Source organism: Filobasidium floriforme (genome assembly GCF_021052385.1).
Source record: "Filobasidium floriforme strain CBS 6241 chromosome Unknown HD553scaffold_2, whole genome shotgun sequence".
NCBI lineage: Eukaryota > Fungi > Basidiomycota > Tremellomycetes > Filobasidiales > Filobasidiaceae > Filobasidium > Filobasidium floriforme.
Window position 1 is genome coordinate 1407601 of NW_025763623.1, and position 13779 is coordinate 1421379.

General features: G+C 47.3%; 4 protein-coding genes across 4 annotated transcripts; 3 read left to right on the forward strand and 1 right to left on the reverse strand.

The window, feature by feature from the left end:
• Positions 1 to 192: 192 nt before the first annotated feature.
• On the forward strand, positions 193 to 526 carry HD553DRAFT_259674 (ankyrin repeat-containing domain protein; the record flags this gene model as incomplete). The annotated part of the gene is made up of 3 exons (XM_046177394.1): positions 193 to 260; positions 327 to 404; positions 469 to 526. Coding segments are annotated over 3 exons (204 nt in total), but the record flags the coding sequence as incomplete, so codon positions are not given.
• Positions 268 to 1593, forward strand: HD553DRAFT_104283 (ankyrin repeat-containing domain protein). The gene is made up of 5 exons (XM_046176397.1): positions 268 to 404; positions 469 to 671; positions 743 to 1023; positions 1103 to 1231; positions 1294 to 1593. Exons 2-5 carry the CDS (start codon positions 581 to 583, stop codon positions 1495 to 1497), a joined length of 705 nt encoding a protein of 234 aa, XP_046039867.1. The 5' UTR covers positions 268 to 404; positions 469 to 580; the 3' UTR covers positions 1498 to 1593.
• Positions 1498 to 4929, forward strand: HD553DRAFT_330590 (DHHC palmitoyltransferase-domain-containing protein; the record flags this gene model as incomplete). The annotated part of the gene is made up of 7 exons (XM_046181980.1): positions 1498 to 1766; positions 1836 to 1900; positions 1965 to 1990; positions 2049 to 2135; positions 2201 to 2859; positions 2922 to 2997; positions 4775 to 4929. The coding sequence occupies exons 1-7, from the start codon at positions 1689 to 1691 to the stop codon at positions 4927 to 4929; spliced, it is 1146 nt and encodes a 381-aa protein (XP_046039868.1). The 5' UTR covers positions 1498 to 1688.
• Positions 4930 to 5948: 1019 nt separating this feature from the next.
• HD553DRAFT_321869 (uncharacterized protein) lies at positions 5949 to 7162 on the reverse strand (the record flags this gene model as incomplete). Its single annotated transcript, XM_046181251.1, has 2 exons — positions 5949 to 6373; positions 6478 to 7162. 2 exons carry the CDS (start codon positions 7160 to 7162, stop codon positions 5949 to 5951), a joined length of 1110 nt encoding a protein of 369 aa, XP_046039869.1.
• Positions 7163 to 13779: the final 6617 nt, after the last annotated feature.

Here is a 13779-nt window from a genome sequence, read left to right on the forward strand (position 1 = left end):
AAGATGACAACACAGTTTCTCCCGAATCATCGGTAAATGATCCTCACCTAAGCAGTATATAGCCGTGCTAAACATTCCTCCTGTCTCGGTGTGTGCGCATAGATCCACGCTCTCGCACAGCTTGGCGATGTCTCTGGATTCGAACACATGCTCAGGGAGAAGACCGAGAATGATCAAGTCCTGGACGTGAACGAGAGAGATGCTGGCGATGTGACGGCGCTGCACTGGGCAGCTATCAATGCTCACGTGGAGGCGTGCGAGTGAGTCGAGGTCTGCGAGAGATTCTGCATGATGTCGTGAAGATAGCGACTAACTTACTGTCTCAGGTGGTTGATTGATCACGGTGCCGTCGTCGATGCCGTGGGCGGAGAGCTCAAAGCAACTCCACTACATTGGGCAGCCAGGTGAGCGATGTCGTAATTCTACTTAGCTACCTGCGGCGTAAGCTAACATAATGCCGTTTCGAAGAAACGGACACCTCTACGTGATCCAACTCCTACTATCGAGATCCGCAAACCCAGAACTTCAGGATGCGCAGGGCTTCAACACCCTCCATCTGGTAACCCACTCCTCTGCGGTCATGCCCCTCCTCTATCTGCTGAGACAGCCAATCGGGGTAGACGACCGAGATACGGATGGACACACCTCGCTGATGTGGGCTGCTTGGCAAGGTTCGTTTATCGTGCAAAGCGTGCCTCGACTGCGAATTGACGCTGTACCCGTATCCGGCTTTTGCTTATAGGCGACGCTTTGTCCATCGATCTGCTTCTCAAGCATGGGGCATCTCTGAACGCACGGGATGCGGCTCAGCTGACCCCCCTACATTGGGCAGCAGTCAAGGGATCTCGTGCTTGCATATCCAGACTTTTACGAGCTGGGGCTGCGCTTGACGCCAAGGAAGACAACGGCAAGACTCCTGCAGATATGGCTGCTGAGCTGAAGGCTATCGGACCATGGAGAGGGGCTCTCGAGGACGCTGGCTTCGACGATCTCGGCCGAAAACGCATTCCTGCTATGAGCGAGGTAAGCCATGCTTGTCGCTCTATAAGCATTGATCAATCTGCTGATATCAGTATTGCGTACTCGGTGCTGATGTCGACAGGCAAACCAGAACAAACTTATTTGGCTCAGTCCCGTCTTGTCGTTTGGCCTCTCATTTTCGGCTTTTGCGCGATTTCCCGTGTACTGTGGCATTCCGGTCGCCATAGCCATCTTCTTCGTACAACACCACGTGCGTTCATCGACTGCGACACATCGCTTGCATGCAACGTCCTGACTGCCTCTCATTTCCAGCTCATCACAAAGACTCTCCTCAAGACGCGAGGCTTTGGCGATGGAGTGACCAAGTCTCCCTACTTTGCAGCCATCATAGCCGGTAGTTTCTTTCACGTAGCACTTTGCTGGATCGTGCTCCTCCTGAGAGGTAATTGGTCTTTCAACCGATACGATGTGTCGCATTCACCACGTGCTCATCAACTAATATTGTTGTGCCGATAGGGACCCCGGGGCATCTGACGTCGAATGGCATCTTTGCTGTCAGTTTGTCGATCTGCATCTACAACTTCTACAAGGCGGTTGTGTGTGATCCAGGTTGGACAGTGCCAGATTCCTCTCAAGACCGACTTACAGAGGTAATCGTCTCTATGCAACAACAGTATGATCTTGTTCCAAGGCTAATTTGACCAAAAATGGCTGTCTTCCAGTTGGTCGAAGATTTGGCGGGGAAATCCCTGCTGAATGGGACATACTTTTGCATAGTCTGTATGGTATGTTTATCGAACGGATTGCGTTATCACAACTGTCGATGAGATCGCTGAGGTTCCGTATCTTTATAGGCCAGGAAACCTCTGCGAGGAAAGCACTGCAGGCTCTGCAACCGATGCACGGGTCGTTTCGACCAGTAAGCCCTAACGGTCTTGCTTGATCTGTCGCTGCCCGCTTATCTCCATGTGCTCGTGTCGCAGTCACTGCCCATGGATATGGAACTGTGGTCAGTTTTGAACGTGTCGACGATTGAAAAAGACGTTTCTAATCTAAAGAACCATCAGTCGGATATAATAACCATCCCAACTTCTTGCTCTTTGTCGGGAGTCTCGTCATCGGTATCATCACCTTTGACATTCTCGCTGTGATATGTGGGTTTTAACAGATCTCATCTTGATCTCACCGATACTTATCTCACTACCGTCTCGCAATACAGACTACGGAGAGAATGGCCCGGTCTATCAACCGGAGAAATCGCCTTATATAACGTTCTGTCAAACGCTACCTTCCGTTTGCGGAGCATATCAAACGGCGCCATACCTGCTTGCCGTAACGTTATGGTCTACGCTGCAACTCACGTGGACAACGATCCTTCTGGCGAGCCAGGCTTGGCAGGTCGCGCGTCAAATGACAACGCTAGAAGTCAGCAATCTTGGACGGTATGGATTTATGGGAGGAAGAGGTGGCACAAGTCTCCGAGAACAAGGAGGTGCAATGGCCGCCTTACACGCTCATGGCGCACCGTCTGCAAATCGACCTGAGCACGAACTGCAAGCAGACGTCATAGATATAGGTGCAGGACCAGGACAAGCGGGGGCGGAAGAGGAAGGTCTTGCGACTTCCGACTCAATTGGCGTGAACGAGTCTGTCCCCTTTGGGACCTCGACCACAAGGACGGATTCGAGACGGCTGTCGCCGTCGCGCGTCTCTCATAATCCTTGTGTGGCACTGGCAGGCGGTGCATTGCGCTATTGCGCGAATGGTCCTCTCTTGCAACTGTTAGGGCTCGATCGCTTCACAAAAGGTGCTGCAGGAAGAGGTATGAGGCTGGCGGAAGAAGGTGGCGGGAACCCGTTTGACATGGGCATCGTGACTGTAAGCGGAAGAGCGCCTCAGACGACATGCCCGATCGGTACTGATCGATATGGGTCTCTCAGAATTGTGAGGATTTCTGGACGAGAGGACAGGCCCTGGATATCGATTACAAAGAGCTGTACTCGATTCCGAATGAAGGTGATTGCCTGGACCTTTGCCTCTTCCCTGCCTCTTGTTCGTCGATCTGATAAATATCATCTCTCAGGCTTACGACATCGCACACGAGATTCGCCGTACAGGCGAGTACGGGCCATGTTTCTGGATAATAATCGTTCCAACGAGACCTCATATCAACTTGTAGATAGTCGATCTCCAGACTCCCGGCAGCCTGTCTGATCGTTCCACGATATTCATCAAATCCTTCAGTTCCGAGGCTTGTCCGAGTTTCTTGTTTTGAGTCGGCGGCAATCCATTGAGTATGTGAGTGACACACTATACCGTAAGGTAGTCGCGGCAACTGTCCGTATCACTTCAGTCGCGATCGTCGCAACACGTTAGCCCTTGTTTGAAGTGGTCTCGGGGTCACGAGCTAAATCGTCAGGAGGTCAATCAACATAATACCATAATGCAAACGGCGATTTTTGAAAGCCGACCCCCAAAGATACTGGCGACGCTACGTATGCTGCATACGATTACACCTTGATTGTTCTTGTGATCTTACCGAGGACGTGGCAAGTTGAACGACAGTACGATGCCGGTCCTTCCCAAACTAGCCCTGGTATCTTAGCTTGAGTCCCCTTCACCTTCAGATTGGACACGCCTCAAATGATCCTCTTTGTCTCGAGTCTCGACACCGCCCTGAGATTCCCTCTGGTCTTCATCCCGGCCAGCGCCTCGATGTCACCACCAATCCATCAAAGGATGGCGACCGAGCATAAATGCCATGGCTGATGGCAAAGCAGGGGTATTCTGGTCAAAGGAATGCCATCTCCAAGATCAGCAATTCCTACATCCTTGCCGATGCCACATCCCTTGATCCTCCCCTCACTTTGTACCAACCTGCCCTTATGATTGATGGCAAGCTTCCTGATACCATAGATCTGGTTGAAATGATCGAGAGAGAGCAGAATAGGATCAACAAGTTGACTCCAGGATAAAACATGTGCGTAAGAGGTAATTGTGCCTGGTGAAGGGTTCCTCACAGCCAGTGAGACGCGATTATTTAGTCAAAACTTGCAAAAAGGCCCAGGCACAGGGAAGGGTCTTGCGATGAGCCGTTCTTAGAGGAGGAGGCAGCGGTCTCCAAGGTGGGTATCATCGTCGTATCTCCCCTCGTTCTTGTTGAGTATCGGCTTGGGAAGCCCCTTGTCGCTCTGAATCAATGACACAGTCAATCTGTAAAGGATCAGGGGAACAACTTATACTTCCTACATAGTTTCACATGGTTACGCCGTATTTGGAAAGGAGCAAGGTTTGTAGGACGGATAGCAGTGGTCAGCAAATTGTGAACAGATCAGAGAGACTCGTCATGTTTGTTGGTGTCGATTTTGTTCGATGATGTGTCAAGTTTGTCTGGTGATGAAGCAGAGTGGTTTGTTCATGACATGCACTCCAACTTTGTACTCTGTGCATTGCACGTTGTGCTTTTTACTTTGATTCTTATATATTGTAGCTTGTTGTCACAGGATCATCGCGTGAGTCGACTACCAACACGCGGCGAGGAGGCAAGCACAGGCTCAATGACTAGGATGATGATGATGTGGTGATACAAGGTGTGGTGATGATACATGTGTGTGTGTGGAGGGAGATCTAGATGTCTAGTAGGCAGCGCGCGCGCCTACAGCGGGCTTGTTCCACGGACATCAGCATACACCTAAGTCTGGCTCGACGAGGCGAACCCGATTCCTTGGAGCAGATTCGGTCGTCCCTACCATTCACCGGAACAATAACAATCAGTTCCTGACACATATCACAGACAGGTACAAGGACCTTGAGTACCTCGACAACCTTACTCAGTACCTCGACAACCTTACTCAGTACCTCAACAACCTTACTCAGTACCTCAACAACCTTACTCAGTACCTCAACAACCTTACTCAGTACCTCAACAACCTTACTCAACGTACCTAGGGACAATGTGAACTCAGACCCGCCTCCTCTACCAAATCCGGTTGCTCTCGACAGGATTCGTCTGTTTGCCGTCTGGATCTCCCGGTTTCGCCATCTCCCGCCGTTCTTTTGTTCTTGGGTCTTTTCAGTGTTTGCCAGTCTCTTCTCCATACTCGTCTCCGTATGAATAGCTAGAGGAACCTGACTGAATTTGATAGAGGACACTCTGTAATAGTAATAGGTCAAGTTTCGATATCACATTCAATACACGCCTATCTGACTTGTTACAACATCTTCAAGACGTGTTGCGGAGAGGTTACAAACTCAAGGACGTCGCTAAGTATCTACGTTTCATCGATTTACCTTAGACCGAATCCGGTACCTCACACCGAGTGATCATCCTTCCTTATCCATATATCTTTGGATCCGTACCCCTTACCCGAACTCGCTTCATCTAAACGAACTTGCGACACTCTCCCGACTACCTGTGATTCACCTTAAAGCACCCTACGCCGTATGACTTAGGACCTATCGCCCATTAGTGACTTCCGCCGTAACACTTGTACATTGTACAACCACCTCTTATCTTTTTACTCCTAGCCTACTCATGAGTATATATAGGAGGCAGGAGGAAGGGGACCAGGGTACAGCATCCTACACCTTCACACTTCACTCATCTAGTCACAGAACCCTACTTTAGTTACTTCCTAGTGACAAGACCCTACTTTAGTATCTTCCTGCTTACCAAAGCCACCTCCACACACTATGACCTTTGTCAAACCCTTCAAGGCTTAGCTACCCTTGTTGCTGTCTCTATTGAGTGTTTGAGGAGTAAGATGATTATCTCTGAGGGAGCAATGTTGAGACAATTGCAAGAACCAGATGAATTAGTTGTGAGAGACCCAAGTTTCCCTCAGAAGAAAGCTTGGTTCATCACACAAGCCTTGCTCCAGATCAATCAATCCCATGAATTTTGACAACACAAGCGGATACTTATGCTGCGCTGTCTTACATGCCTGAGTGACAATAAGCAAGACATTTCAATGCTTCCGACGCTTCCGTGGCTGGCTGACTCTGCTGGTGTGATATGAGCAATATCCCTCCTGAGATCCTGCTCTGATCACTATCCGGTTGCAATGCTCATCAGAGCACTCATAAATATAATAGCTTCCAGGACTCTTAGTAAAGCCATCAAATCGCTTTCTTTCTCCAACAGCTTTCTGTAGTCCAGTCAGAAAGTCTAAAAGTTGCTGTGGATCCTTGTTGGCCTGCAGTTCTAACTTGACTCTCCCAGCACTCTTTGGGTCCAGATTCCACAGGAAATCAAAGTCCAATTGCCTGATTGCATCATCACCGATGTGGCTGGGCAGAATCACACTCTGGTTCATCAGAGTCACCATCTTGCCGGTCACCTCCTGAGCATTCACTTGCATAATGCTACTGGGCAAAGTCACATCATCTGTGCCTGTGTTTGCAATGGGCAGAAACACATTGTGCCTGACCATAGTTGATGGATCTGGACAAACTTCTGGTCAGTCTCTGGACTCATCAATATTGGCAGTGTCTCACATGTATCTGTGGCTGCCCCTTCCCAAATATCTTGCTGTTGCTGTAGACCCCTTTGCCAAGGTAAACTCTGTTCCTGAAAGGTAGACTGCCAAGCATGTGAAAAGCTACTCTGGTTATAACCCTTATCCCAGTGGTCAACAGGTCGATGATGGCCTGATCCATCAGTCTCTTCAGGCATTATATCAGGGACTAGATAGTCTGGTGGTGAGATACCTTGCTGAACCAGAAACTGCACTTGTGGGAGAGCTTCTGCATCACCTGTATAGCAAGTCTGGTTGAATGGGCCAGTCGTTATTGGAGCTGCTATGGAGGAATCTCCTTGGCGAACTGAGGTGTTCCTGAACCTAGGACTCTGAAGAAGGTTGCCTTGATCTGTCTCTTCGAGTAGATACCCTGAAGAACTTGTGTAGAACGGTTGACTGTACTGGCCATTTGTGCTTTGATGGGCTGTTCTGCTAACTCCGACTGTGTGATAACCTTTCCAAGAGTTGATACTGTGGGACAGACTGGGGTCACGAGCCTGTTCAGTCCACTGCATCTGGGTTAAGGAAGGATCGTGTAATCTGGATCCTTCGGTGCTATTGTGAAGATGTCTTGTAGGATATTCCGTGGTGTCATGCCCTTGATGTGAGGTGGTCTCTGATATGAAACTAGGATCGAGGCTTGTTCTGTCAGCTGCACTCATGTTGCTCCGTACAAATGGATATAATGTTGCGTCAAGATGAATGCAACACGTTAGTGCCCTGTTGCTGACATGTATATACATGATCCTGTACATAATTGAGAAGCGAACCTCTGACTAGTTGTCATTGTACCTTCCTTTCATCTTTCTATGAGAACCAAGCGCATGACCTCCCAGCAGAGTTTTCCTTAAACAGGCTGCTGAGGCGCAGGAAGAGAGTCATTCAACGTGAGGCTCAGCCACAGCTCTGTTGTGAAGTAACAACTAGATCCACCAAGGTTGGTTACTTGATGTACCTAGGCAATAGTAATGGTGTGTTACTAGTGCTGATCTTGTCTTGTTGTGAAGATGAATCAATGTTGCTTGCATAAAAGTAAAAGAGTACATGAGGGGGAAAGAGAAATCAGGCCAAAATGGCCTGCTATATATACCTTTCTGAGAAAGGAACGTGGCAGGTTTTGCCACCACAAAGAGGGTTTCGAGTTGTGTCCTGTTGCGTTGAGTTGCCTCATTGCAAGGCAGGAAAGGGAGAGGGCAAGTGCCCAGGTGTGTATCCTCGATGGGGATACTCAACGAGTATCCACAATGTGGCGTTACAACGAGGATTTACGTTGTGTATCCTCAACGTGTGGACACAATGAGGATACTCATCGCGTCAGCACAACGAGTTGACGCGCACAGACTTGTGTGTTGGCTTTGTGGTTGAGATTGCTTCCATGTGCTGATGACTAATCATCACCTGTCTATTTCCAACAAGCTCGGGCTAAATCCTTCCAGATTGGCTGACAGGATACAAAATCCAAGCGACACCTGGGTGGATATTTTACAGCAACATGCATATACCTGGACCACAACTTGATATGTTCCCACTGGAGTTGATTAAGGAATATTGTATATGGTTCTTCATCTGCTATCACATCTACATACCCTAGACTTACCTTGATTATGACTCCGCTATCTATCTTCCTAAGCCTTTATCATTCTAATCTTGCTCAGAGCCTTCTTATTGCCACACATATATTGCCCTTTTGGCAGGGAAGAATTGAGCTGATCATGCCAGATAGTATGAGGAGAATAATAAATATAGTGCATGTGTCATAGCTTGCTGTAACCACACTGCTCACTTCGATAGCCATTAGAGAAAATCTTTGGGCTTGTCAAACCTCTCAATTACTTTTCAAGACAACTGAAGATTGATCCCAGCGAGACAACAAGCTCATTTGCCAACTCCTCGCAATGCAAAGACGTCTCGTAATAATGTGTCTTCACCACAAGATGTCAGGTACCACACACAAGAACACATCTTGCCGATAATAGAATTTGATGCGCTAAGTTTGAGGAAAGAAACAGTGTTGAAACATTATCACAGAAACAATTTGTCTCGACAATCTCGGTCCCCCACTTCAACTGCCAGAAGTTGCAGTTTGAGACAACTGGATGAATTTCTATTCCAGGACAGAGATGGCAATCTTGTTGACATGATGATCATGCAATTGATTAGAGAGGCAGCTGAATTTATTTGTTGTGATGGGGTCAAATATGCTATGGGACAGAGATAGCTGGGTAAAAGTGTGTTCCAATGGGACAATGAATAGTTAAGGAACACAGCTCATCTGAAACGGCGGAGACAAGTGCTCACCAGTGCCAAACCAGGGTGACATAATGAGGAGTTGCAGTGTTCAGATATATATCAGTATACATTGAGGACACACAGATTGGACTAAACTTTCTTGCATCCCAGTCTGGACTGTTTACAGCACTATGAATGGCAGCTGGACCATGATTTATCAATGCACACCTATGACTGGGATATGGCATAACAAGCTCAGAAATTGGAGGTTCCCTGCAAGCTCACAGTTGTTGAAGATTAGCATGCTATGTCATTATAGGTCATGCTAAAGATGCAATCTCAAGCACAAAGGGTCAACATGTGACCAGGATCCCATGTTGTGACTGGAGACGCAAATTTGTGACTGGAGTCACACTTATGCAGCTGGTGTCACATATTGGTTACGAGCTTCTTTCACCTATGAGATAGGTGATTTGGGTCTCAGAGTACTGGCCAAGCAATGAGTCAGATTCCAATTGACATTCAGGGAGCACATCAATGATTGGTACAGACAGTGACTGGCCGACGACACCTACAGCGCCATCAATATGGTTGCGCTCAGGACTGGGAGACCTCGCTTGCTTAGACTCCTAGGGGACCAAGGGGCAACTTGATTTCAACCCAGGTCTTTTATTGATAGAATGTCATGTATGACTGGGGATGCCATATACGTTCAGAGACACAAATGTGTGACTGCTCCAGTTGTAAGTTCACTAAGAGATGCTTATCAGAATAGCACATATAGCAGACCATTTTGGGTCTGATTTCCCATTCCCCTCTCATGTACTACTTTACTTTTACGCAAGCAAGTGAGCTACATTGAATTCATCTTTACAACAAGACAAGATCAGCACTAGTAATACACCATTACTAGTGCCTAGGAACATCAAGTAAACAATCTTGGTGGATCTAGTTGTTACTGTACAACACGGCAGTGCCTTGACTTGGTCTATTATATGATGGGTGTTATGCCAGTTGATTGTTCAGGTGCTTAGGACCTCGGGAGCTCAGAGGTCCAGTTCATTGTGTGAGACGAGAGGGTCAATGGAATACCGTACAGCCAATGGAGACCGGGAAAAGTTTTTGTTGCCGATGTCTTGGGTTAGGCTACATGCATACAGCCTTGAGATTGAGGTTACACAGAGAGATGACAAAAGGTCAGCATGTACTGCATGTCCCTGATCACTACAAGGAGAGAAACACCAGCAACGACAGACTCACCAACTCAAACCCCTAAAGCCAACAACCCAACAACTCAGTTGAGCTCCATACTACTTGGAAGCTACCTGCATTGGCAACGGTCATCAAGGACAGTGATTAGCTGTCTTATCGCCCACCGCTCGATCACATGTCAGTCATTGCTGGGCCGTAGTATCGACCTCGACACATCAACCTCAAGATCAACCCTACTCTTCTGACCTTGACAACACTTGCTGGTTCCCTGCACTGTGGATGTGACGATCCTTGGTGGGTTACCATGCTTGTTGACTCTTGCTTGATTGGGTCTGCCAACATCAGTAGCCAATCCATGACCAAGACTATCCGATATTCCAATGAGAGAGGAGTATTGAGTGGGCGGGGTAGATGACGGTGTTGTCAGTCTAACTGTTTCCAGAAAGATACAGCAGGTGAGTTTGCCAACATCAAATAGAACGCTTGACCAGATCAACCTTCTGACTTCCTTTTATGTACAGATTCAAAGCCTTATAGCAAGATCTCAACATGCAAACTTCAAGGATCCCGCCTTGCTGGCTATCATTGATAATGTATTAAGTGGACTGATCTTGCTCAACTCGACCCTGCTGACCTACTTGCTTTTCACATGCCTCTCTGCACGCAGCAAGGAGAGTCTCTCATGGGATATTGGTGTTGAGTAGATCGTTCTTGCCCGCATCTCTGTTGCTAATGTACCAGACGACTCCCTAAACATCCAACTCCCCCACACATTCCTCTCATCTCCTCTTGTTCACAGCCTTTACCCGCCCTCTTTTACCAAGGACACACATCCTCTACCTCGCTTCCATCTGACTCTGGCATTTATGGTGTTGCATCCAGCTGGAGAGATGACCTGGCAGACCACAGACTGCGTCAACAGAGGATCAGGACCGGCGTGGATAAGATGAGATCTGGAGGTGCTGTAAGGCCCGGGAGCAACCCCCAATGGGGGTCCCTGTAAAGGATCAGGGGAACAACTTGTACTTTCTACATAGTTTCACATTCCGTACTTTGTACTTTGTACATTCCGTACTTTGTACATTGCACATTGTACTTTGTACATTGTACAACGTACAACCACCTCTTATCTTTGTACTCCTAGTCTACTCATGAGTATATATAGGGAGGCAGGAGGAAGGGGATCAGGGTACAACACTCTACCTCTTTACTCTTCACTCATCTTACTACCTAGTCAGAAGACCCTACCTTAGTGTCTTCCTGCACAACAAAGTCACCTTCACACAACAACCTTCGCCAATCCCTTCAAGGCTTAGCTACCCTTGTTGCTTCTTCCACTGGGTGTTAGAGAGAGTAAGATAATTGTTTGTTAAAGGAGAAGTGTTGAGACAACTGCGAGAACCGGATAAATTAGTTGTGAGAAACCTAACTTTCCCTTAAAAGAAAGCTTGGTCCATCACACTTGGGGGCGCTTCCCGGACAACTCGCCTACACCTCCAACAAAAACAACACTTTACTACTCCCTTCATCCACTCCACACACCTCTTCTTCATTCACAACTCACCAATCAAACCACTGGACGCAGTGTCAAGTATTTGACATACTTGCAACAGCTTGTTTCTGGCTTCAGATAGCTGTCAAGATCTAGATCACCTGCAACCTTTGACCTAAAGAGAGCTGGTCAATTGCAGTCTCACCCAAACTCAGTGCAGCTTTGGAAGAATTGTTGCAACAATTGGACTATTGTAAAGGATCAGGGGAACAACTTGTACCTTCTACATAGTTTCACATTCCGTACTTTGTACATTCCGCACTTTGTACTTTGCACATTGTACGATGTAAAGGATCAGGGGAACAACTTGTACCTTCTACATAGTTTCACATTCCGTACTTTGTACATTCCGCACTTTGTACTTTGCACATTGTACATTGTACTTTGTACATTGTACAATGTACGACTACCTCTTATCTTTGTACTCCTAGTCTACTCATGAGTATATATAGGAGGCAGGAGGAAGGGGATCAGGGTACAACACTCTACCTCTTTACTCTGCACTCATCTTACTACCTAGTCACAAGACCCTACCTTAGTGTCTTCCTGCACAACAAAGTCACCTTCACACACAACAACCTTCGCCAATCCCTTCAAGGCTTAGCTACCCTTGTTGCTTCTTCCACTGGGTGTTAGAGAGAGTAAGATAATTGTTTGTTAAAGGAGAAGTGTTGAGACAACTGCGAGAACCGGATAAATTAGTTGTGAGAAACCTAACTTTCCCTTAAAAGAAAGCTTGGTCCATCACACTTGGGGGCGCTTCCCGGACCACTCGCCTACACCTCCGACAAAAACAACACATTACTACTCCCTTCATCCACTCCACACACCTCTTCTTCATTCACAACTCACCAATCAAACCACTGGACGCAGTGTCAAGTATTTGACATACTTGCAACAGCTTGTTTCTGGCTTCAGATAGCTGTCAAGATCTAGATCACCTGCAACCTTTGACCTAAAGAGAGCTGGTCAATTGCAGTCTCACCCAAACTCAGTGCAGCTTTGGAAGAATTGTTGCAACAATTAGACTATAGGTCTCAAATCTCTTGTTTCAACTCAGCAAACAAGCAGCATTTCAACATCCCAGAGAGGATCAACAACTAGACTATAGGTCTCAAATCTCTTGTTTCAACTCAGCAAACAAGCAGCATTTCAACATCCCAGAGAGGATCAACAACCAGACTATAGGTCTCAAATCTCTTGTTTCAACTCAGCAAACAAGCAGCATACACAATGGGTCCAGAATCTCCAGACCCTCTAGCCATTGGCTCCTCAGACAGTTCTGAATCTCAGCATCAGACTCAACAACACACAACTCAGGCAACTAGACAGTTCCCTAGGCATCAACCTTCCAGGAATCCACCTGTCCCACCTTTGAATGTCCAACCTACCATTCCACCAGCCTCATCTACTCCAGCTGCAGTCCCTGATGATGCACTGAGTCAGATCATGCAACAACTTGCTCTGCTACAAAACACAGTCAACACTGTGCAACAGGAAAACATCAATCTCAGGGAGGACTTAGCTCGGCGCAGCACCATCTCTCCCCATCCTAGTGATCACTATGATATCAAACCACAGTTGTCCCGTAGTGACATTCACTCAGAGTCCTACTCTGTCCACAAGTCTAAACTCAAAGCTTCAGACTTACCCAAATACAATGGCAGGGACAGTGAAGACATAGATCAGTGGATTGAAAAGGTCACTGCTATCTTTGAATTCTCCAACTGTCAGGATTCAGAACTACTGCAAAGACTGCCTATGATCCTCCAAGGCAAGGCTCTTACTTGGTTCACTCAACTAGGCAGAGAGAAAAGGAACACTCTTCTCACCTGGGCTCAATGGCAGTCAGCATTGAGAAATGCCTTCTATCTGCCTAATCACAAGAGCACTCTCAGGAGACAGTGTCTCTATAGAACTCTCAAAGTCAATGAGACTCTCAGTGATTATTTTCAGGACAAACAGACATTGCAACACTATGTCTATCCTCCTGGTACTCCAGACAAGGAACTCATTGATGACATGCTGGAAGGGATACCTCAGCACTTCAGGCCCCTCATTAAAGCCAGTGTCAATTCCCTTACCACCCTGGAAGAGTTCCGCCGTACTCTCATTGACTTGGAACCAGGTCTGAGGAGCACCACTATCAGACCTCACAATGGTGCTATTACTCCACAAAGATCCACCTACCAGCCTAGGACACCTCAGGCCAACAACTCGAGCACCAAACCTCCCAGTCCTTGTCCCATCTGCAAAGGAGACCATTGGAGGAGAGATTGTCCTCAC